At 38.1% G+C, this 23537-nt stretch overlaps 5 protein-coding genes across 5 annotated transcripts; 3 read left to right on the top strand and 2 right to left on the bottom strand.

The window, feature by feature from the left end:
- The first annotated feature begins 2392 nt into the window (after window positions 1-2392).
- On the top strand, window positions 2393-3742 carry LOC131674125 (uncharacterized). The gene has a single exon (XM_058952646.1). It carries the CDS (start codon window positions 2393-2395, stop codon window positions 3740-3742), a length of 1350 nt encoding a protein of 449 aa, XP_058808629.1.
- Window positions 3743-3772: 30 nt separating this feature from the next.
- Window positions 3773-4732, top strand: LOC131674114 (uncharacterized). The gene has a single exon (XM_058952634.1). It carries the CDS (start codon window positions 3773-3775, stop codon window positions 4730-4732), a length of 960 nt encoding a protein of 319 aa, XP_058808617.1.
- Window positions 4733-4858: 126 nt separating this feature from the next.
- LOC131674108 (uncharacterized) lies at window positions 4859-7783 on the top strand. Its single transcript, XM_058952622.1, has one exon. The coding sequence runs from the start codon at window positions 4859-4861 to the stop codon at window positions 7781-7783; it is 2925 nt and encodes a 974-aa protein (XP_058808605.1).
- Window positions 7784-17357: 9574 nt separating this feature from the next.
- Window positions 17358-17999, bottom strand: LOC131674100 (ATP-dependent DNA helicase PIF1-like). Its single transcript, XM_058952610.1, has one exon. It carries the CDS (start codon window positions 17997-17999, stop codon window positions 17358-17360), a length of 642 nt encoding a protein of 213 aa, XP_058808593.1.
- A 1861-nt stretch (window positions 18000-19860) lies between these two features.
- On the bottom strand, window positions 19861-23293 carry LOC131674405 (uncharacterized). The gene is made up of 10 exons (XM_058953068.1): window positions 23164-23293; window positions 22738-22815; window positions 22465-22623; window positions 22109-22273; window positions 21783-21896; window positions 21652-21696; window positions 21295-21505; window positions 20817-20917; window positions 20453-20735; window positions 19861-20357 (listed from the first exon to the last, which is right to left on the bottom strand). Exons 4-10 carry the CDS (start codon window positions 22241-22243, stop codon window positions 20116-20118), a joined length of 1131 nt encoding a protein of 376 aa, XP_058809051.1. The 5' UTR covers window positions 22244-22273; window positions 22465-22623; window positions 22738-22815; window positions 23164-23293; the 3' UTR covers window positions 19861-20115.
- Window positions 23294-23537: the final 244 nt, after the last annotated feature.

Raw genomic sequence — 23537 nt, 5'->3', positions numbered from 1 at the left:
AGAAAAAATTAGAAAATGTGATCCAAGAGAACTGTTTGAACATTTTTTTTCTATTGAAATGAAAATTTATATTATCGATGCATGTAAGGAAAATCATTTTGACTTATCATTAGTCGATCTAAATACATTCATTGGAATCATTATAACAAGTTCATTCAATAAACGAAAATCTCAAAGAGATTATTAGTCAACTGACCCTTCACGGTGGTCCTGAACCAACTTTAAATAGCATGGAAAAGCACCACGAAAAAAATCATGGGGTTCGATTCAGAAACACAAAATGTAAGCTCATTTAAATTTTTACAGAATTTCTGAGGGCCGTTTTTGAAAAAACTCATTTTTGAAAAAAGAAATATAAAAAAGTGAAAAAAAATCACGTTTATGTCAATTTTTTTCACGAAAAAAATATTTGCAACGTCTAAATATATTTTTCGAAGCTTAAGTAAAAGTAGTTTTTCTAATTGGTATTCAAATAAAAAATTATTTTTACAAAAAATTCTCTATTAGCATAAATGACGTACATCTTTTCATTATAGTGCGTATCAATATATCAGTCTTCGTCGAAATGTTGAAACAGAGCGTCGCACTCGATTGTTAGGTGTGTTGTGGAAGTTATTAAATCACACACTCGATTCTTTTTTTGAAGTCAAAAACTGTGATATAACAGATATAGCGAATGGAAAAAGAACTATTCCCTCCCAAACCCTCGTATTTTGTAACAATGTTGAAAAATTAGTAAGCACAATTGTAGAAAAAAGAAATATTAATAATAAACACTTGAAATTCGGAATAGACGGAGGTGGGGGTTTCTTAAAAGTCTCTCTTTCAATACAAAACGACGATGACAGTATTATAGAAACAAGAAAAAATACACGGCAAAGTTATAGGGATGGTATTGCTGCAAAGCAGTTTAAAGATACAGATGTGAAAAAAATATTATTGCTTGGCTTGGTCGCACACACACAAGAAAATTATGAAAATGCTTTGATGTTATGGCAACTTTTGAAGATTAAAAATATTGAAAGTACAATAGCGTCGGACTTGAAATTAGCAAATGTTCTAACAGGTATAATGGCACACTCAAGCATGCATCCTTGTACGTGGTGCACTGCATCGAAAAATAATCTCAATGAATGTGGAGTTTATAGAACTATTCAAAATTGTGAAAATAGTGCCTGTTCCTGGAAGAAAAAGGGAAGTATTAAAACAAATGCTAAAAATTATAATAACTGTACATGTTTGGAACAAGGGCGCATCCAGCGCCCTGTTGCTACCGACGTTCGACAGGACCGATCGCTGACGCCTTAGAGAGAGGCCGACAGGGAGCGCTCGACGGTGACCTCTTCCGACAGGAGCCTGTTTCCCGAGCTTTTCTTTTGTCCTTTTCGCTTTCGTCTGTCTGATGAGCTGTGCTCCCAGAACGCGTCACGCTTGTTCGGAGTGTAATACGATTTCAGTTAAGCGCAATAAATAGAATCAGAATACCCCGCCTTTTCTTTCACCTTCTGCGCATCATTGGTCCTTCGAGCCGGATTCCAGCCAAGGGAGGAAATTCACGAGAGGAAGCCATCTGTGCAGCGTTGCGCAGGGCTCAACAGAGAACCGGATCACGGGTCATTCGTTGATGAATGCGGGCGTCACGGCGGGCGGCTGCCGTCGACGAGCTCCTGGGTTGCGCGAGGGCCCAGCGACTCACAGATGTGGCGTCTGGGCGAGTGGCGCGCGACGACGATCACCGACTCGGCACAACAAGCGCCACGGCTGTGAACACTTGAGTCGCGTGAGGAACCGTCGGTATACAGAGCGGGCGTCGCAGCGGGCGACGTTCGACGACGATAGCATCAACTCGGCACGGCGGGCACTTGGCGAGCGGTCGCCCACACGAGGTCTTCGCGCACGCGGGTCCTGCCTGGGCGCGCACACACACTAGGGGGCGACTAGGGGGTGGACCATCGGATGCGAGGACGACGCAACGGCCGACACCTTTGCCGCGCCTGCCGATGCAGCCGATGAATTTCCCCCCCCCCCCCCCTTTTTTTTTCTCTCTCTCTTTCGACGACAGCGCGCCTGGGCGGACCCAGCGGCGCGGGGAAGAGCCTAACATATTCACGCTCAGAACGACGCATTGGCGAGGCGTTGCGGCGCGGCAACCGACGAAACTACAGGCCCTCGAGCACACGACGGCAGGCGGACCGCCAAGCGCGCGACGAGCCATCGGGCTGGCCGATCCAGGCATCGTGTCGACTGCGCTTGGCGGACCCAACTGCGGGCCGGGTGAGCCGGTACGGCGCGCGGCCCCGAGTGCTGAAAGGTCAGCCTCGGGTGACAGTTTGGCCATCCGTGCGAGCCCGCCCGACTCATCCTGATTCTCACACGACTCCCTCTCTCACAGATGGAACTCATCCCAGTCCAGCGGGAGCTTGGAAAGGCCATCCGTCGGATCGCCGAAAAGGTGGCTGACATGCCGACAGCCTCTTGGACTCTCGGCGCCATCGAGACTCGATTAGATCTACTCGAGGGCTACTGGAACAATCTGAACGGCAATCATGGCCGACTGTTGACCTCATCGGAGGCCGGCGTCTTGGAATACTTGGCAGGCAATGACTACGCGGTCGCAGAGGAGCTTTTCATGGAAAGCAAGAGCACTCTCCTGGACCACCACGTCCGTTGCATCGCGTCTGAAGACCGCTCAACGTTGACTGCTACTTCCTCGGAGGCCGCCTCGGATCCGACAGTCCCGGCCGTAAAGCTGCCGCGCCTCTCCATACCCACCTTCTCAGGAAAGCCTGAGGACTGGGAGTCGTTCAGGGATCTGTTCCTCGACCTCGTGCACAACAACAGTACGCTTGGGATCGCCATGAAGATGAACTACCTCAAGACGCACGTCGAAGGAGTGGCCAAGGATGCACTGGCGCCCTTCCGCTCGGTCAACGGCGACTATGCGCAGGCCTGGAAGGCATTGTGTCGACGCTATGACCAGCCGCGCCTGCAGGTGAAGGACCACCTCGCCGCCTTGGTGAAGCTGACACCCATCGCCGAGGAATCGCCGGAGAGCCTTCAGACTTTGCTGGACGAGCTGAACAAGCGCCGCACGCAACTCGAGCGGCTCGGTCGGCCAGTCGAAGCCTGGGGTGACTGGTTCGTCTACATGGGGTGCCGCGCCCTGGACTCAGTAACCATGCGAGCCTGGGACGAACACATAGAGCAGCAGGCACATAACGCAGAGCTATCGAAAGTTGAAGCGACCTTTGAAGAGTTCGCCGAATTTCTTCAGCGGCGCTACTGCACACTGAGAGCTCTGAGTCAAACCCTCAGCACTTCCTCTCACTCCCCGGCCGAGAAACGGAAGTTTTCGAGACCCGCAGACACCCTGACCATACGCGCCCACGCTACTGGAGCGTCTCGAGTGAAGGGAGGATGCCCAGCCTGCAAGGAAGCCCACTACATCGGCCATTGTTTCACCTTCCGAGGCCTCGACCCTGAGGAGCGACGGAAACTTGTGGCCGCTCGAGGTCTTTGTTATAATTGCCTCAGCGGGAGCCACACCGCCAGAAACTGCCCCTCCAGCGGCACCTGCCGAAGCTGCTCCGGAGCGCATCATACCCTCATCCACGAGGGCGCTGGAAGATCCAGACGAGGGGAAGAAGAGCCTCGCCCATCGACCTCGGGGGAGACACCGACTACGCAGCTCCAGACGGCTGCCACCGGCGCACCATCCCCAAGAGACGACGGTTCCGCATGACTAGCCGTTCTCCCCACCGCCCTCGTCCTTATGAGCAGCGGCGGGGAAAAGGGAGAGCTTGCCCGAGCGCTCTTAGATCCATGTTCAGAGGCCACTCTTATAAGCCTCGACCTCGTCCGCAGACTCGGCTGCCAACTCCGCCGCACGAACACCAGTATTACCGGGGTTACCGGTCCAGCTATGGACTCAGCCAGACATCAGGCGACTGTCTACATCGTCGAGCCTTCCGGCGGCCCTCTGATCAAGACGGGGGCCTTCGTTCTGCGCTCGCTCGGCATCATTACTCCTTCGGCAATGCCGGGCTCAAAACTGTCTCTGCTCAAGCGTAAGCTCCTACTCGCAGACCCGACCTTCCACCGACCAGGCCGAATCGACGTCGTGATAGGAGCAGACGTCTACCACCGCATCATCAGAACCGGCACAAGGAGATTCGGACAGCTTGTCGCCCAGAACACGTCGTTCGGCTGGACCGTGATGGGCTCCGCTCACTCCAAACAGGCAAGCGACGTCCGTCAAAGCATCCAGACCCACGCCGTCTCCGCTCGCGCTACAAGCGATCTGAGTCACGAAGAACTGCTCGCACTGGTCCAGCGCTTCTGGGCTCTCGAGGAAGTGCCGGTCGCGAGGAGGATCTCCAAGGCTGACCAAGAGTGCGAAGCGATCTACGCGCGAGGCGTTCGTCGCGAGACAAGCGGACGATATGTCATTCGGCTGCCGTTGAAGCCCGAATACGCCGCCTCGCTCGGTGACAGTCTACTCCACGCCCGCTCCACCCTCTTCTCTATGCAGAGGCGAATGCTCGCCGACCAAACGCTGCGCGAGAGTTATCAGGAGTTCATGGAGGAGTACATTCGACTGGACCACATGAGATTACTCTCGGAGTCGGAACTTCAGGAGAACAGAAGCACCATCTACTACGTGCCGCACCACGGCATCTGGCAGCGCAGCGACAGCGGCCCTAAGCTCAGGGTCGTCTTCAACGCCTCTTGAGCCACCTCTTCCGGAATCAGCCTCAACGACACCCTCCATGCCGGCCCAAAACTACAAGGGCATATCTCCACCATACTAACCCGCTGGAGAAGGCACCGATACGTCTTCTGCGCAGACGTGCAGAAGATGTTTCGTCAAGTACTCATAGACGACCAAGACATCCACCTTCAGCGCATCGTCTGGTGCCCCACCGCCGGCCTGCCGCTGCAGCACTACGCCCTACGTACGGTCACTTACGGCACCGCTTGCGCACCATACTTGGCCTTGCGCACGATGAAACAGCTAAGCGACGACGAGGGCGAAAAGTTCCCGCTCGCACGAGAGGTTTTAAATCAAGACCTTTACATGGACGACTTCCTGAGCGGCGGCCATGATCTAGACACCACCAGGAATATCAGAGACCAACTCATCGGCCTACTCGCTGCGGGCGGGTTCCACCTGCGCAAATGGGTAGCCAACGACCCTGCTCTCCTCGAGGAGATCCCCCCCGACGATCGACTCCGGCCCAGCTGGGTACAGCTGTCTGCCGAGGGGCCGGTCAGAGAGCTCGGCGTAGCCTGGGACCCGGTGGAGGACAATTTCAAATTTGGCCCCGGTAGACCCGAGACATCTCCCCGGCTCACCAAAAGGACAGCTCTGGCAGAACTTGCCGGGATCTTTGACCCTGTCGGCTGGCTCACACCACTTACTCTCGTGGCCAAGCTCCTCATCCAGGACATGTGGCGAGCCAAGCTAGATTGGGACGAGGATCTGCCCAAGGTTTGGACCAACAAGTGGCTCACATTTCGAACGAGCATCCACGAAACGACGGGATTTGCCATCAGCCGCTGGATTAGCCATTTCCCCGACCAGGAGCTCCAGCTCCATGCATTCTCAGATGCAAGTCGCCGAGCTTTAGCCGCCGTGGTCTACTCTCGAGCGGCTGAGGACGGCGGGCGGGGATTCACGACCATCATCGGCGCCAAGTCCAAGCTGGCTTCGATCAAGAGCCTTATGCCGGCTTCCGAAAGACGCACCAGAATGACGATCCCACGCCTGGAACTAAGAGCCACGCTCATCGCGGCGCAGCTCTTAAGAAACGCCGCAGCTGCCCTCTCCGTTCCACTGACGAGCTGCCATCTGTGGAGCGACTCCCAGGTGACTCTTCACTGGCTTCGCTCGGACAGTCCAGTCGGTCATGACCTCATCGACAACTACGTGGCACACATTCAGGAACTCGCCGAAGGAATTGCCTTCCATCACGTGCCAACCGACTGCAATCCCGCTGACGTCGCCACCCGCGGGACAGACGCCACCCAGTTGGCTCACCACCCTCTCTGGTGGAAAGGTCCCGCCTGGCTCCCTCGTCCGACGAGCGAGTGGCCCAAGGAGGAGGAAACAGTCCCTCTCGCGACCACGTCGCCATGCCTCATCGCAGCTTGTACGAAGATCACTACCGAAACGGACTACATTGAGAGGTTCTCGTCGCTGGGCGCTCTCCTGAGAGGCACGGCCCGGACCATTCGCATCCTGAGATGCCAAGAAAACCTTCTCGCACCGGTTGCCGCCAATGAGCTCCGGCATGCCTTTGTCGTCTGCGCCAAGATCTCGCAGCGTAGACATTTCGCCGAAGAGTTAGCTCGTCTCAGTAAAGACGGCTCTCTGCAAGGATGCCACCAACTCAAGTCGCTGGAGCCTTTCATGGATGTCGACGGGGCAGTTCGAGTCGGGGGACGGCTCGCTCGGTCGCCTCTGCCTTTCGACGAGAGACACCCAATACTACTCCACGGGAAGTCCGCCTTCGCTCAGCTCGTTATCCGCTGGGCCCACGAGCGCTGCCTCCACGGGGGCTTCCGAGCGACCTACTCTCGCGCCCTCCAACGAGCTTGGATCACCGGAGCTCGGGTCCGCATCAAGAAGTTCATACACCACTGCACACTCTGTGCTCGACTGACTGCACGCCCTGCCTCCCAACAAATGGCCGCTCTACCACCGGCCAGAGTCACCCCCGCTCGACCATTCTCCAAGTGCGGGGTTGACTACGCCGGGCCGTTCTCCATGTGCCGCAACAAAGGGAGAGGTGCTGCCACGTTGAAAGGTTACGTTGCGCTATTTGTGTGCCTCTGCACAAAGGCAGTGCACCTGGAGCTCGTCAGCGACCTCACCACAGCCAGTTTTCTAGGAGCTTTCACTCGGTTTGTCGGAAGGCGTGGGAGACCAGCTGAAGTTTGGAGCGACAATGGCACCAACTTTCGAGGAGCTGCATTGGAGCTGAGACGTCTGCTCCGAGAGGCCGAAATCGACTGGGGCGTCGTCGAGGGCGAACTCGCCAAGGACGGAACTTCGTGGAAATTCATTCCGCCCTCGGCACCGCACTTCGGGGGGCTGTGGGAGGCCGGTGTCAAGTCAATGAAGAGACACTTGATGCGGGTGGCCTCTCCTCGCCGCCTCACTTACGAGGAGCTCACCACTCTTCTAGTTTCCATCGAAGCTACTCTGAACAGCCGCCCGCTCATTCCACCTGCTGGTGACCTCGGTGACATCGAGGCCCTCACTCCTAGTCACTTCCTCATCGGAACTTCAGCCACCTCTTATCCCCAGACTAGCAGTGCCAACCAGCCCCTAGATAGAGCTAGTCATTGGGAGCTCGTCCAGGCCATGAGGAGCCACTTCTGGACCCGCTGGAGTCGGGAGTACCTGAATACACTCCTCCAGAGGTCAAAGTGGAAATCTCCTCAGCCCAACCTCGAAGTCGGGGATTTTGTCATCCTCCTTGACCCCACTCTGCTTCGACCGGACGGCCGATGGCCTCTTGGCCGCGTGACGGCCACCATGCCTGGATCGGACGGCCTCGTAAGAGCGGTCACCGTTAAAACCGCCACTGGCGAGTATACTCGACCCATCGTAAAGATCGCTCGGCTACCTGTCCAAGACACTTCCAGCTCGTCGACAGCAGCAGCCCCATCAAATGAAGTCGTTCCCGGAACGAGGCGGGCGGGATGTTTGGAACAAGGGCGCATCCAGCGCCCTGTTGCTACCGACGTTCGACAGGACCGATCGCTGACGCCTTAGAGAGAGGCCGACAGGGAGCGCTCGACGGTGACCTCTTCCGACAGAAGCCTGTTTCCCGAGCTTTTCTTTTGTCCTTTTCGCTTTCGTCTGTCTGACGAGCTGTGCTCCCAGAACGCGTCACGCTTGTTCGGAGTGTAATACGATTTCAGTTAAGCGCAATAAATAGAATCAGAATACCCCGCCTTTTCTTTCACCTTCTGCGCATCAGTACAGATAACCCAGTGTTTTCATCACAAGACAACAATAAGAAAATCATTGATATAATACCACCACCAGAATTACACCTTTTAATTGGCGTTGTAAATACTGTATATAAAGATATGCTCTCTTGTTGCGAAAAAGACAGCTTACAGTGGGCTCACGATTGTAATGTAACTCGTGAATTCGTGCACGGTAGTCCAGCATTTGCCGGAAATTCTTGTAAGAAACTTTTGAATAGTGTTGATTTATTACGAGCGAAATGTTGTATCAATTGCTTGAAATACGTTCAGTGCTTACAAAATTTCCGAATCGTGGTTGACTCTTGTTTTTCTTCTGTGCTTAAACCTGATTTTCGGTCTTGTATCGCTAAGTTTAGAAGTAGTTATATTGCTTTGGATATTTCAATCACGCCGAAAGTTCATGCAGTTTTTTTTCATGTACCTGATTTTTGTGCCAAAGTTGGAAGAGGTCTTGGTTTCTACAGCGAACAAGCTTTGGAGTCATTGCATTCCGATTTTCAAAGTATTTGGGCGAAATATAAAGTTTATGAGTCTCATCCAAACTATGCCGAAAAATTGTTAAGAGCCGTTCAAGAATATAATTCGAGGCACATATAAGTGATCGATCAATTATAAATCTATTCTCGAAAACTATAAACTGTGTTATATATGTGCCTTATATAATTGTTATGCGTTACTATATGAAGTTATTTTATTTATTATGTGTTTTATGAAGAATATATTTATTACAAAAACTCAATTGTCATTTTTATTTCTATTTTCCAACGTATCATTTATGCTAATAGAGAATTTTTTGTAAAAATAATTTTTTATTTGAATACCAATTAGAAAAACTACTTTTACTTAAGCTTCGAAAAATATATTTAGACGTTGCAAATATTTTTTTCGTGAAAAAAATTGACATAAACGTGATTTTTTTTCACTTTTTTATATTTCTTTTTTCAAAAATGAGTTTTTTCAAAAACGGCCCTCAGAAATTCTGTAAAAATTTAAATGAGCTTACATTTTGAGTTTCTGAATCGAACCCCATGATTTTTTTCGTGGTGCTTTTCCATGCTATTTAAAGTTGGTTCAGGACCACCGTGCCTTTTTTATCTTGTGAAAAAATTTCTTCAGCAATATCACGATCTCATTTTGAAAAAATAAAGTCTAAATTGAAATACTCAAAGACCAAAGATAAGGATCCACAAGATAAGGCTTGGCGAGTTCGTACTTTGTTGAAACTGTTTCAAAAGAATATTCTGAAGTTTGGCTTTTGGAAATCAGCTTTATCAGTGCATGAAATGATGGCTAAATCGTATGCTAGAACGTGTTTGAAACAGTTTATACGAGGAAAACCTACACGATTCGGTCTTAAATTTTGGGGTTTGTGCGCTGCTAATGGATACTTATTCAATATAGATTTATACTGTGGAAAGAACTCTGTAATAGGAGATAAGTTATCTAAATGCGCTTTAGGATCTCGCGTGGTTTTACATTTATTGAAGCATTTTTTTGAGTTGACTTCTGATGCAAAAATTCCTCTTTATCATCTTTAGTTTGACAATTTCTTTACAAATTTAGATCTTGTTGTGCATTTAAACCGATTAAAATTGAAATGTCCTGGAACTGTTAGAGACAATCGTGTCCCAGTAAAAAATGTCATTCATAAAAAGGCTCCACGTGGAACATATGCAGTAAAGCATGAAAAAAACTCTGGAATAAATTACATCACGGTTATGGATTCAAAGCCAGTATTAATACTATCTACAACTGCAGGGGTCACTCCATTATCATCAGCAAAGAGATACAGTTCGATCGAAAAAGAAAAAGTCGATATACCAGTTCCGCAAGCTTTTCACCTTTATAATTAGTCCATGGGTGGAGTTGATGTACACGACGGTCACTGTAACAATTTGTTGCCAAGTGTTCGTTTAAAGAAGTGGACGTGGGTGGTTTTCATTAGACTTATCCAAGCAGCAATTACAAATGCAGGTGTAATATTCAATGCTGCTGATGATAGTAAAAAAAAAGTTGGAACTAAAGAATTTGCAGTGTCAATAGCGAAAAGTTACATTCATGATGCTAAAAAAAATAAGGAAAAGCATACAACAATTCGAAAAAAGAAACAGAACAAGTGTTCCATTTGTCCAATAAGAACATATGTGTACTGTGAGAAGTGCAATTTGTTTTTTTGCAGTGCATGCATGAAAGCAAAGTATGTCTGAATACAGTGAGAGGCCAGGGAACTCACTATAAAAAAGCACCTCGTAGAGTAAGAGGCGAGGGGACTCACTATAAAAAAGCACCCCGAGGAGTGAGAGGCAAGGGGACTCACTATAAACAAACACCCCATAGAGTAAGAGGCAAGGGGACTCACTATAAACAAGCACCTCGAAGGAGACATGATTTTACTAGGTCCACGCTGTTGTCTCTGGGTTACGCTAAGAGTAAAATATAAATATAAACTGAAAGTAGTCACACTTTAGAGGTACTTACGCAATACTTTATTTAGAACCTCTTGATAAATTAAACTTCGGTACGTTTATACCCCAACTTATCTTATGAAATTCCAAAAGTTGAAACGGTTGAATAGAATTTCCACAATTGTTTGAGAATTTTTTTCTCGAAAACTATAGGCTTTCGGGCAAAATTTATAAGATCAAATATGTCTTAGAATTAGTCAAAGAATACTCTTTAATTTTTACAGAATTTTTCGAAATTTTTGTGAAACTTTCAATTCTGTAATTTTTTGAAAAATTAAAAAAAAATTTCAAAAAATTTCAAAAAATTTCAGTTTTTCTTGACAAATTATAAGTCATTTTTGTAATATAAAGTTTTTTCCCGAACCTCATAGTTTTTGAGAAAAAAAAAATAGTAACCTAAAACGTATTTTTTTTCCAGATTTTGGCATTTTTTCCGCCATTTTGGAAAAAAAACTTTGAATATAAAAATTTTCTGTTAAAGTTCAACAATTTTGTGCACTCATGGTTGAAGAAATATTTCGAGATTGACATGTATTATGGTAGAAAAAAAATTCCAAAAAATTTTTTTTTTCAAAATTTCCCTATTTTTTTATAAAAAACCGGCCATATTTAATTATGTAAGCAAAATTTTTGATTTTGAGCCCGGATTTAGATTCAGCACACCCAAAAACATAAGGTATGGTACCCTGGATCAATTTATTGTTTCTGTTAAAATATATGAATTAATATTTCAAGAGTATAAGATGTATGTAGTAGCGCACGCGCAAAAGCGCTTAAGTACGCAGCGAGATGTATCTGTACATAACTATAAGTACAGTCGTAAGAGAGCGTTTGCTTGAGGCAGACCGTGTCTCTAACTATGAGACCAACCTTGTACATATTGCATGACATTACATTTTATTTTAAAACAAACTCAATAGTTTTAACTTATCCCAGTCATTTTTAACATGGTAGCAGAGCGTGGTTAATAGTGTGATCGATTAAAATTGAAAAATAAGTGAATGATCAAGAAGATGCAAGTGAATACGATTGTGAATTTTGCCGTCATGCGGTGCTTGGCAGGAACACATGGAAATTTGAGGATATACGACTAAATGAGTAGAAACAAGATAATATAGTACTCAACGTAATGAAACACCGAGGATATTGATAAGTATACTGTAAATATCAAGGTAATAAATCCTTTTATCGGAGAATGAAGTCGTTTGAAACAATAATAAACAATTAGAAACAAAAATTAAATTGAAACATTGAAACTTAAAAACAGATCAACAAGAAGTAATAAATATTTTATTAGATATATAAAGATATATAAAGATAGATACACGTGCATGAACGAGAACGTTGAGTAAAGTTGTGAAAACTTGTGTTTGAAAGTTGTAGAGTATAGAATGGCTTCTGATACGGATATGAAAATTCCTATCTTTGATGGCAAAGATTACACCTTTGGAAAAAAAGATTATTACTTTTACTGAAATTTAGAACGTGTGATGAGGTAGTCACACACGAAAAACAATTGAAAGATACTGATTGGGAAAAGCAGAATTGTAAAGCTATGAACTTAATATATTCAAGTATTTCAAATGATCAATTAGAATTTGTATGTGATGAAAATGCAGCAATTGATATATTGAATAAGTTTGATGAAATCTACTTAAAAAAATCAACTTCTTTACAAATAGTTTTAAGAAATAGACTGGATAAATTAAAACTGAAAGATTTTGAAAATGCCGATAGTTTCTTTAGTGAATTTGAGAAATTAATTAATGAATTGAAAAGTGCTGGAGCAGATATAAAAGAACAAGAAAAATTAGATTATATATTAAAAACTCTACCTGATTCACTCGCATACATTGGAGACTTAGTCGATACTTTACAAGATAAAGATAAAAATTGCAGTTATATAAAAAACAAAATTAAAATGTATGAAATTCAACATAGCCAAGATAATGATAAAAAGTCAAATTTATTTAAAGTCGAAAAGAAAGATATTGAATGCTTCATTTGCCATAAAAAAGGGCATACAAAAAAGGATTGTAAAACTAATGCTTTTCCGAATTTCCGAGCAAGTTGGCGAGGAGGTGCTATAACCCGAGGCAGCTGGCGAGGCAACAACTCTCGTGGAAGCGGTCAAAGGGGCAGCTACAATCAAGAAGAAAATTACCAAAACAACAACTACAGAGGTTATACTAATAACAACAATAGAGGCTACGGCAACTACAGAGGCTACAGCAATAACAGAGGATATAATAACAACAACAATCGAGGTTACGGTCAACGAGGAGGTCACCGAGAGTTCAACAATCAACGAAGTTTTCAACAAGAAGGTCAACACGACGCACGCTATAGTTATAATAATAGGTATTACGATAATACACCACAGACGTTTTATTTGCATGCAAATATTGATGTTAAAAATTTTAATAGTAGAGTAAATTCCATAAATCAGAGTCAAAGTACTCAAATAAATTGGATCTTAGATAGTGGTTGTACAGACCATATAGTAAACGATGATTCTTATTTCTCAAATTTTAAAAGATTAGAAAAACCAATTTATGTAACTATTGCAGATGGTAGAAAAATAAAGTGCGAAAAAGTTGGAAATATTATAACATCATTTTATCAAAAAAGTTTTAAAACAGAAATAATTATGAAAAATGTTTTTTATGTAAAAGAATTGGATAGAAATCTAATAAGTCTAGCTAGAATTACAAATAATAAAAATTTTAAAATCTTATCTCAAGGAAATCGATCTGAAATTTACGATAGAAACAATAATATAATTTGTACTGCGTATAACGAAAATGGTCTATATAAAATTTCGTCATATGTTGATAAAAGAAATATTAGCGTAAATAATTCTGGAATAATAAGTCAAAAAGAAAAATTACATAGGATTCTTGGCCATGTAAATTTTAATTATTTAGAAAAACTTTGCAAATATGAATTAATCGAAGGACTTCCAAAAAACTTAGAAAAAGAATATATGAAATGTGGAATTTGTATCAAAAACAAAATGCATAATTTACGTTTTGAAAACAATAGAACAAAAGCAACAGAAATCCTTCAATTAGTTCATACTGACTTAAATGGCCCACACAGAAATACCGGGTACGAAGGTTCAAAATATTTTCTCACATTTATTGACGACTTTAGCAAATGTACATTGATTTTTCCAATTCAAAATAAAACTGAAGTATATCAATGTTTTCGTGAATACATAAATTTAGTAGAAAATTTAACAGGTAAAAAGATTAAAAAATTGAGGTGCGATAATGGTAAAGAATACATAAATAACAATGTTTTTATCTTAATCAGAGATAAAGGTATATATCTTGAACCTTGTCCACCGTATGTTCATCCACTAAATGGAACAGCGGAGAGATACAATAGAACGGTCATGGATACCGCTAGATGTTTATTATCGGAAGCAAAATTAAATATTAGATACTGGCCTGAAGCAGTAAAAACTGCAGCGTATTTGAAAAATCGTTCAATTGCGAATACACTTCTTAATAAGACACCTTACGAGATATTTTTTGGAAAAAGACCGAGTATGAAGTATTTAAGAATTTTTGGTAGTAAAATCTTTGTAAAAACTCCGGAAGAAAAAAGACATTCAAAATGGGACAGAAAAGCTGATATGGGAATTTTAGTTGGTTATGATAACGTAGGTTATAGAGTTTTAATGAATGGTAGAATTATAATTGCTAGACACGTAGAAGTAGTTGAAGATGATGTGAAATGGATAGGAATAGATACTGATAATGAGAGTGAAAGTGAATCTGAAACGAGTTATGAGAGTATGAGTGATGATGAAGTATTTTATGATAATGAGAAAATTAAGAAAGAAAACAAATTTAATAAAAGAAAAAAATCTAGCCCAAATTCGAGTGGAAATGATAATGAAAAGGAAAACTTAAAGTTTGAAAAGAGAGAGTCCACGCGAGAGAAAAGAAAACCTAATTGGTACGGTCAACCAGTGACAAGTTTTATTTATGTAAACACTGTTAGTGCTGATTCACCTAAGACTTATAATGACGCAGTAAATTGTAATGATTCTGCTTTGTGGAATGATGCTATGGCAAAAGAAATCCAAAGTATAGAAAAAAATAAAACTTGGACAAAAGTTGACAAACCAATAGATAAGAAAATTTTAGATTTAAGATGGGTTTACACAAATAAATCTGATGGTAGAAAAAAAGCGAGACTTGTGGTACGTGGATATCAACAAGATCAAATAATTGAAGACATATATTCACCAGTAGCTAGACTGTAAACTTTAAAATTACTTTTAGCTTACTGTAACCAAAATGAATTTTATATCGAACAAATGGATGTTGAAACAGCGTTTTTGAATGGAAAAGTTAAATCTGAAATTTATGTGAAAATACCACAAGGTTATGAAAATGTTAATGAGAATTCTGATAAAGTTTTAAAGTTAGAAAAAGCTTTGTATGGCTTAAGAGAAAGTCCTAGAGCTTGGTACGAATGTTTTGATAATTTTATTAATAGTATGAATTTCAAAAGAAGCGAAAGCGACTATTGTTTATATTATAAAACTGAGAATGGAAAAAAAATTTATATATTATTATTTGTTGATGATTTGCTAGTTTGTTCAAAAAATCAAACTGTCATTGATAAAATTAAAAAGAAATTAATGAAAAGATTTGCTATGAAAGATCTAGGTAAAATAAAAACGTATTTAGGAATTAATGTTGAATATGATCTTGAAAAAGGAAAATTGAGCCTTGATCAAACTGATTATATAAACTCATTAGGAAATGTCTATAATTTAGAAAATACTAAACTGTACTTAACACCTATGGAGGAAAGGTTACATATACCTCCAGCACAATCAGCATGTAATGAAATCAAATATAGAAATTTAATTGGAGCACTTTTGTATATCAGTACATGTACTCGACCAGATATAAGCTATAGTGTAAATTATTTGAGTAGGTTTCAAAATTGTTATGATAAAACTCATTATAAATATGCTTTAAGAGTACTGAAATATTTGTATTTAACCAGAGAAAAAAAATTGAATTTTATAAGAAGATCAAATAATAAAAATATTATAGATTGTTACGTTGATGCTGATTGGGCAGGTGACAAAAATAATAGACAGTCTACGACAGGTTTTGTTATACGTTATTATGGGAATACGATTTTTTGGAAAGCAAAGAAACAAAGTAGTGTAGCTAAATCCTCTACAGCAGCAGAATATGTGGCTTTATCGGATGCTGTTAGTGAGATAAAAGTAATTAAAAATTTATTAAAAGATTTAGACGTAAATATTATTAAGCCTATAAAAATCTATGAAGATAATTCTGGTGCAATTGCTATTGCCAAATATGGAAATCTCACAAAGAAATCTAAATACATAGAAACACATTTTCATTTTATTAACGAAAGCTACGTAAGGAATGAAATTGATATTGTGAAAGTTGAGAGCGAAAAGAATATTGCGGATATATTTACAAAAGCACTAGGTAAAAATAAGTTCGAAATGTTCAGGAAAGATTTAAATATTGTATAATGAATTGTAAGAGAAACAATGTAAGATTTTTTTTGAAACCTGTGAATATTTTTTTTGAAAATGTTTACTGTTAAGAAATATAAATTCAAGGAGGTGTGTTAAAATATATGAATTAATATTTCAAGAGTATAAGATGTATGTAGTAGCGCACGCGCAAAAGCGCTTAAGTACGCAGCGAGATGTATCTGTACATAACTATAAGTACAGTCGTAAGAGAGCGTTTGCTTGAGGCAGACCGTGTCTCTAACTATGAGACCAACCTTGTACATATTGCATGACATTACATTTTATTTTAAAACAAACTCAATAGTTTTAACTTATCCCAGTCATTTTTAACAGTTTCGTTTTACAAATGAATTTTGCGATCAAAAATATGTCCAAAAACTGACCTCTTTGGTCGTTAATAGGTTAAAGTGTGAATTGGAGATGTAATAGGTGAAATAGTATTTATAAATCGCATAACATTGTATTCATGAGAAAACAAATACCTATTTATTTTTAAATGTCGACAATTTTCTATAAAAATTGCTTTTGCAATGAAAATTATCAAAGCACGAGGTCAAACTTTTGAAAATATTGGAATAGATTTGAGAAATTACATTTTTAACTATGATAAATTATATGTTGCTTTATCTCAAGTTCGCTGCTGGGATTAATTGAAAATATGTACAAATTATCCTGATAAAAATATTAATAAAAATTACATATATAAAGAATTATATTTTTCAAATTTTCTATTTTAAAGTACAATATTAAATAGATAAAATTTTTCGCATTTATTATTCAATTGCTTAAGAAATCTTAAATTGACAATTTTATATTGACATATCCACCTGAACGAGATCCACGCGCGCGGTACACTTAACCAACCTCTAGTCGTGTAAACATTTTACACGTAAATTAAGGTACAGTACAGTGCGCTATAAATTGACTTGTAACCTTACTTCTTTTCAATACATTGATTTTAGGTAATAACTATTTTCTATGTAGACAAGTTGTACATATACCTTTTATATATACTAGAATTATTAAGCGCGCTTCGCGCGCTTTTTTTTATGCTTTCTATGGAACGTATACTTTTCATTATTTGTTTAAATGAAATAAAATTTAATAATGTATCTACTTTTCAAATTCAATACCAAAAGATTAAAAAATAATAATGACACTGTACTAAGTATTATTATTACTTGTGTAATTATGTATATCGTAAATCAGCTATTAAAATTATACATATTGCATATATTTCTATATACTATTAGTTTAACTTATATAACAATTTTTTATTCAATTAGATTACAAATCTCATTTGTATGTATTATTTAGATTTCAAAGAATGAAGAACATTTTCATAATTCTGTGTACAATTCTTTGTAAACCCAATTTTTAACTTTTCTTCTTTGTATTTGGTTCCCTAGATATACTTTGACAGAATTCCAAGATCTAACTCTGGACATTACAACATAAAGTTGTCCATGATTAAATACATCTCTTCTTAGATCAATACCAGTATTTTTAAAAGTTTGACCTTGAGCTTTGTTAATGGTCATTGCAAAAGCTAGTTTTACGGGAAATTGTCTTCTTTTAAATGTAAATGGATAATCGTTTTCAGAATATAAAGTTATACGCTTTAAAAAGACAATTTGGTTTGCTCTGTCGCCTGTCAAAATGATACATTTTATTAAATGGTTTGATAAATCTATTATTTGTAATCTTGTTCCATTGCATAAACCTTCATTTATGCTTATATTTCTAATTAACATTATAATACAATTTTTTCTCAAGCGTAATTCGTGAGGAGGTAAACTTGGTGGATTTAAATGATTTAAATGTTCTGGTAATATAACATCATCTATTCCACCATTGTTATGAACAACGGAATCAACAACAGTATATATACGTTCACAGTCATTATTCAATAAATTAGTAATTTGTTTATTAATCTCATCTACGTCAATATTTCTAGCTGATAATATAGCACATTTACTCATTTCTTAGAATTTCTTTTCTTTAATTAATTTTCCAAATATAACGTCTATTAGGTCATCATTTGGAGGTAATATACACTGTTCAGGAAGAATTATTTCTTTGTCATCTTCATCATTTAATGTACCATTACCAAGATCTAATAAAAATTTGGAAAACTCTCATGTTTGTACTTAATGAAAATTTAGTAAAATTTTTCCACACTGTGCTATATTTAACACAAAGACTTAATATTTCATTTCGAGTTCCATGAACTTTAATTGGCAATAATTGTCTGAAATCTCCTCCTACTATAATAACTTTCCCTCCAAATGGTAAATTATTGTTCATGAAATTTTGTAAAGTTTTATTAACAATTTCCAATGCATACCGTGGAGCCATCGAAATTTCGTCCCAAATAAATACTGTAGTTTCTCGTAATTGTTGAGCTTCTTTAGATTGTGCTCTGATATTGAAAAAAGAATCTTGAAACATAGGGACTGGCAACCCAAATGTTTTGTGTACAGTTTTTCCCTGTGGAAGTAATGTTGCTGCAATTCCCGTATATGCCATTGCGCATATTTTGATATTTTTTAAAGTTAGCTTATGATATATAGTTTCATAAACATATGTTTTTCCTGATCCTCCTGGTCCATCCATATAAATACATTTAGACCAACATAATTGATATTATGAACAGCTTCCAAAACCGTATTAACTATTTGTTTTTGTTGTGGATTTAAATTAACATAATGTTGTTGACCTTGGTCTTCAATTTGTTGCAAACATGTAGGATTTGTTGTCAATTGTACGGTATTTAATAAAATATCGTTATATCGATTGATTTGGACATGGAAATTCTGTTTCAACAAATTGATTCATTGTAGGAAAATCTGCTAAAGTACGACCTTCTTCATTTAATAACCCTGCTAAAAATGTTCTATTAAAAGTTATTAAAAAAAACTAATTACTTTTAATCGTGAATTTGTATCCCACATAAGCCAATTGAAAAAAATAAGCCACGGAAGCAAAATAATTCAAAATGATTCGAATCGATAGAATTAATTAAGATTAAAGATTATTAAATTCAATAATGTTCAATAGCTTTCAATCTCAAATCTTTTCATAAAATGAATTTTATTCAATGAAATCCAATGAATAATTATCGTTACGTTAAATTTATTTTAATCGCATATTTTGAAATACAGATTCACGATTAAAAATGATTTGAATTTCTGAACGATATTTAAATAATATTCAATATAATTTATCATGATTAAATTAATTTTTTTAAATAAACTTGGATGCTTTTTAGTATTTGGTGGACAATGAATAATTTTTTATATTAAAACTAGCATGTACGCAATGGATTTTAATTCTTTTTAATAGAAAATAAGTAATATATTGATAATTTTTAATTAATTTAAAAAATTTTGAATATATTTAAATAAATTATTGAATTGCTTTTAATATGGATATTCATATGTACAGGAATTGCTTTTAATGACATTCAATCCCTTAAAAAAAATTCGAGTAGTTGATATCGAATCACTTTGAATATTCTACATGTATGTGCAGGCATATTTTTAAAAGAAATGAATCTCTTTTAATAAATTCAAATTAAAAATTATTTATTAAAACACATTCATTGCAGTATTCAAAGCAATTCAATATAATTATATTGAATCGCTTTCAATACTGTTTTTACATAAATATTTTTTTATAGGAATTAATCATTTGTAATAAATTTCAATTCGGAAATAAATGGATTCCTTTTTATTATCAAATTATTTTAATTTGAACAAAGTAGAAACAATTACAATTATAAAATAAATACTTATAATGTAAGTATGCAAGTAGAATGTAAGTATTATCTGTTATACGTAATGTTTTTCAATAAATACTTCAATAAATAAGTTAAGGGTAACTCAATAGCATATATAAATTATATAAATAATGATGTACACTATAGTGAATAAATTATTAACATTTCTAAATTCAAACGACTTAATAAATAAAGAATAAAGATTATTAGAATAATCAGATGTTACTAATTATTCTAATCCTCATCATCACTTGAAGATTCCAACCAAGACTCATCAAATATATTTTCTAAGTTTAATTCTGTTTCAATGTCAGAATTCAGTTGTAATGGGTCGCGGTTCCGCCGGTTTCGTTATTCGTTGGTTCCTGTTCTTCAAAATCTTCAGACTTCCTTAAGTTTTTCTTATTTATCTTTGCCCTTTTTGGCTTTTTCATGTATGCTATTTTCTTTGTTGCATATTCGCGAAAACAGGCTATTTCTATGGTTCTATCATATTTCTTCATTTGGGCTTTGGTCAATTTTGGTTCATAATATATTTCTAACCAATAGCCAAAATAATCTGAAACAAGAAATAAATCACAATTGTATTATTTTAATTGATATTGTTAAGTAATTGTAACATGTATTTTGCAAATATCATTGATTCAAATCTACCTTGACAAGCCAGCAGTTGTTTAGGATCCAACTTTTCTAATTTTTCAGCTTGGGGCAAGTCATTTTCGCCGTGCTCATTTTTATTTTCTTTATCTTGTTCTTTATTTTTCTTTATTTTGCCAATTCTTCTGTTGCTGACTCTACCTGTGAGACTACTTTTCATTAAAGTAGTGGGCCCAAATACTGCAACTAGGAGGTTTCCTACGAAAGTTGCAGGACTCAATGATGATACGACAGTATCATTAATACTGGCGGGCAAATATTTATTTTGACCCATATGAACCTGTACAAATTTATGATATTAATTAAAAATAATGGAGCAACAGTGTATACGAGGAAAATTTGGTGGAATAATTATACTCACACTACCATCCTGTTCAATAAATCCAATGGGTACACTTTTAAGTTTTGGGTCAACAATATTACTGCTGGAAGCACAAATTTTATTCTGTTGGTCCACCAATACTAGAAAATTATTAAGATAATTAATAACTGTTCATGTTACTAGAAAAACGAGTATGTAGCACACACAAATACACATATCTAAATTAATCACATTTAATTTAACTAAAAGGACACAAACACTTGCAACTACTACTAATCAGAAAACATAAATCATCAGCTATCACTCAATATAAAATGGTATAAGTCTTACAAAATTGCTGTATCAAGCGAACAGACTGGAAATTCCAGTATTTGCAAAAGGCCTTCAACTGAAATTTTGGCATCATTAGTTTTTAATACTTATCCTAGTATTATATGACGACTAATTTTAATGTAATATAACGGGACACAAGAAGCAAGCAAGCATTTTAAATTGTTATTCGTATTTTATACATTACCTCCAAGCTTCATAATATCATGACTAATGTTATCTTGTAGTTTAAGGTTTCTATCTCTCAACTCTTTGTTTTCCTGTTTAACTTCTTTGTAGTCATTTTTTAAATTCCGATACTTACGATTTACATTTCCAAGTTCCTGTTTTAATTCAGAAATCTGTTTTTCTTTTTTTTTCAATAAGTTATTTTGTTTGAGTGAGTCAAGGCAACGATTCTATGGATTAAAAAATATTGTTATTGTTTCATATAGAATCTGAAGTCATTGCATATAAAATATGATTAAGATCTATCAAAAGTACTTAAAAAGTATTAAAAGCTATTAGAAATTATAGGAATATATCTATATTCATTGGAACTTACGTCGATAATTCTCGGTTTGCGTCCACCACTTTCTGGATGATTATCCTAAATCAATATTTAGATTTCAATATATACTGTCTATATTTATGTATTTTAAATTCAATTAAAAATATTCTTGCGCTGATACATGCCTTCTTTACTAAAGTGCTTGATTCACCAGTCAATTCATGCTTTTCATCATCCTCGTTAGTACCTACATTTTCATGACTTTCTTTTTCATCTAAAAAAGGTTCATGGGGCTCAACCTGTTTTTATAAATGTTGTTTTAATTTAATATACATATAAATGAATTTGCTTACGCGTACATAACGTGTTTACAGAACATTTTAAAAATACAAACAATTTTAAAAAATGATAAAAGTACATTAATAAATATACATTTTAATACATACTAGGTATATTTAATTCATATTTAATAACTCTATTTCAATGGAATTAGAAATATTATAAAGTTTACCTTCTTTTCAACGCTTCCTAATAGGGTATTTATATCTTCAAAACGTATTTTATCTTTTTCATGCTCTCCTCCTGAGAAGGAATTAGTTTCGTTTTCAACTTGAGCAAAAGAAGAAGGCTGGCGACTCAATATCATGGCCGTTTCGTTTTTTTCTTGATTCAAATCCTACAATTTTTTATAAATATATAGGATATACGTATGTTAGCTTATACTTGTGTGTGTGTGTAGCAAAAACTTGGAATAGGCAGGTAATTATTAAAGATAAATAATTCATTATCTAACATTATACGCATGAATCATTTAATAAACTCTTATGATTATTAATACTTCTATATTAAAAATATTATAATATTTACCTTCTGTTCCAAAATTGGTTCATCAGTGACATCATGAGTTTCTTTTCCTTGATGGTCTTCTGCTGGAAAAGAATCATTCAAGTTACCTTAAAATTGAGAAGACGCAGTCTGGTGATCACTCAGTTTCACTGATTTGGTTTTTCGTTTATCACTTTGACCCTGCAATTTTTATAAATAATAAATGATTATTAAAGAGGTTAGTTATATTAATATTGACAAATATAACAAATTTAATAGAGCTGATGTAAGACATATATATGTGTGTGTGTATACCTGTAATTTTCTCTTTTGTAATTCCTTCTCTTCTTGCCTGGCTTTTAAGATTTTTGAATATTCTGATGATTGTTTCAGCTATTTCATGAAAGTACGTATAAAAATTAGAATACATGTAAAAGAATGAAAATGACTGAAAAATATAGAAGTAGAATGTAGAGATGGTAGAGTTAAACAACAAAAATTACATGCAAAATTACCAAAACAACATTTCAGTAGAAATGGGATTAAGTTTTGAAAAATTTTTTAACGAGTAGAAATATTTTTTTTATAGTATTCTTATATTATTTTTATAGCAGAGTATACTGGTCTAATCATATTCAAAATGTATTATCAAATTATAATTCACAATAGGTTTTTGTCGTATGTGCCTGCACACTCACTTAAATAAAAACTACTTATTGTACATAGTTTTGATTTAAATACCTTAAACATATTAGTACTCGACTTTTGAGAACTGGTAGAACTTTGAGGCTGAACGTACGACAAAATAACATGCACCAATCGAAAGAGCGTGAAATTTTACATCAGAAACAATGTTTAATCCGACATCGATGAGTGTAAAATGTTGAGATAAAAAATAAATAAGAAACTTTACGTGAATAAGGAGAAGGGGAAGGCTGGGGAAGGCGCGGTATAGTTTCGCTCTCCTCCGCCGCCCCTCCAAGCGTGCGCAGACAGTCGACGACACTCGGCAATCTTCGGCCTATAGCAGCCGTAGAGGGGAAACGTGCATGTACGCGCGCTTGAATTCATTTTCGATATTTGGTGGCCGGCGATGGAGCGGTGGTCGGAAACAA

This window comes from Phymastichus coffea, unplaced genomic scaffold (genome assembly GCF_024137745.1).
Source record: "Phymastichus coffea isolate CEN01 unplaced genomic scaffold, Cenicafe_Pcof_1.1 PCOF00014, whole genome shotgun sequence".
NCBI classification, from domain to species: domain Eukaryota; kingdom Metazoa; phylum Arthropoda; class Insecta; order Hymenoptera; family Eulophidae; genus Phymastichus; species Phymastichus coffea.
Note: the sequence above shows the minus strand (reverse complement) of the source record. Positions and strands in the feature narration are given on the sequence as shown.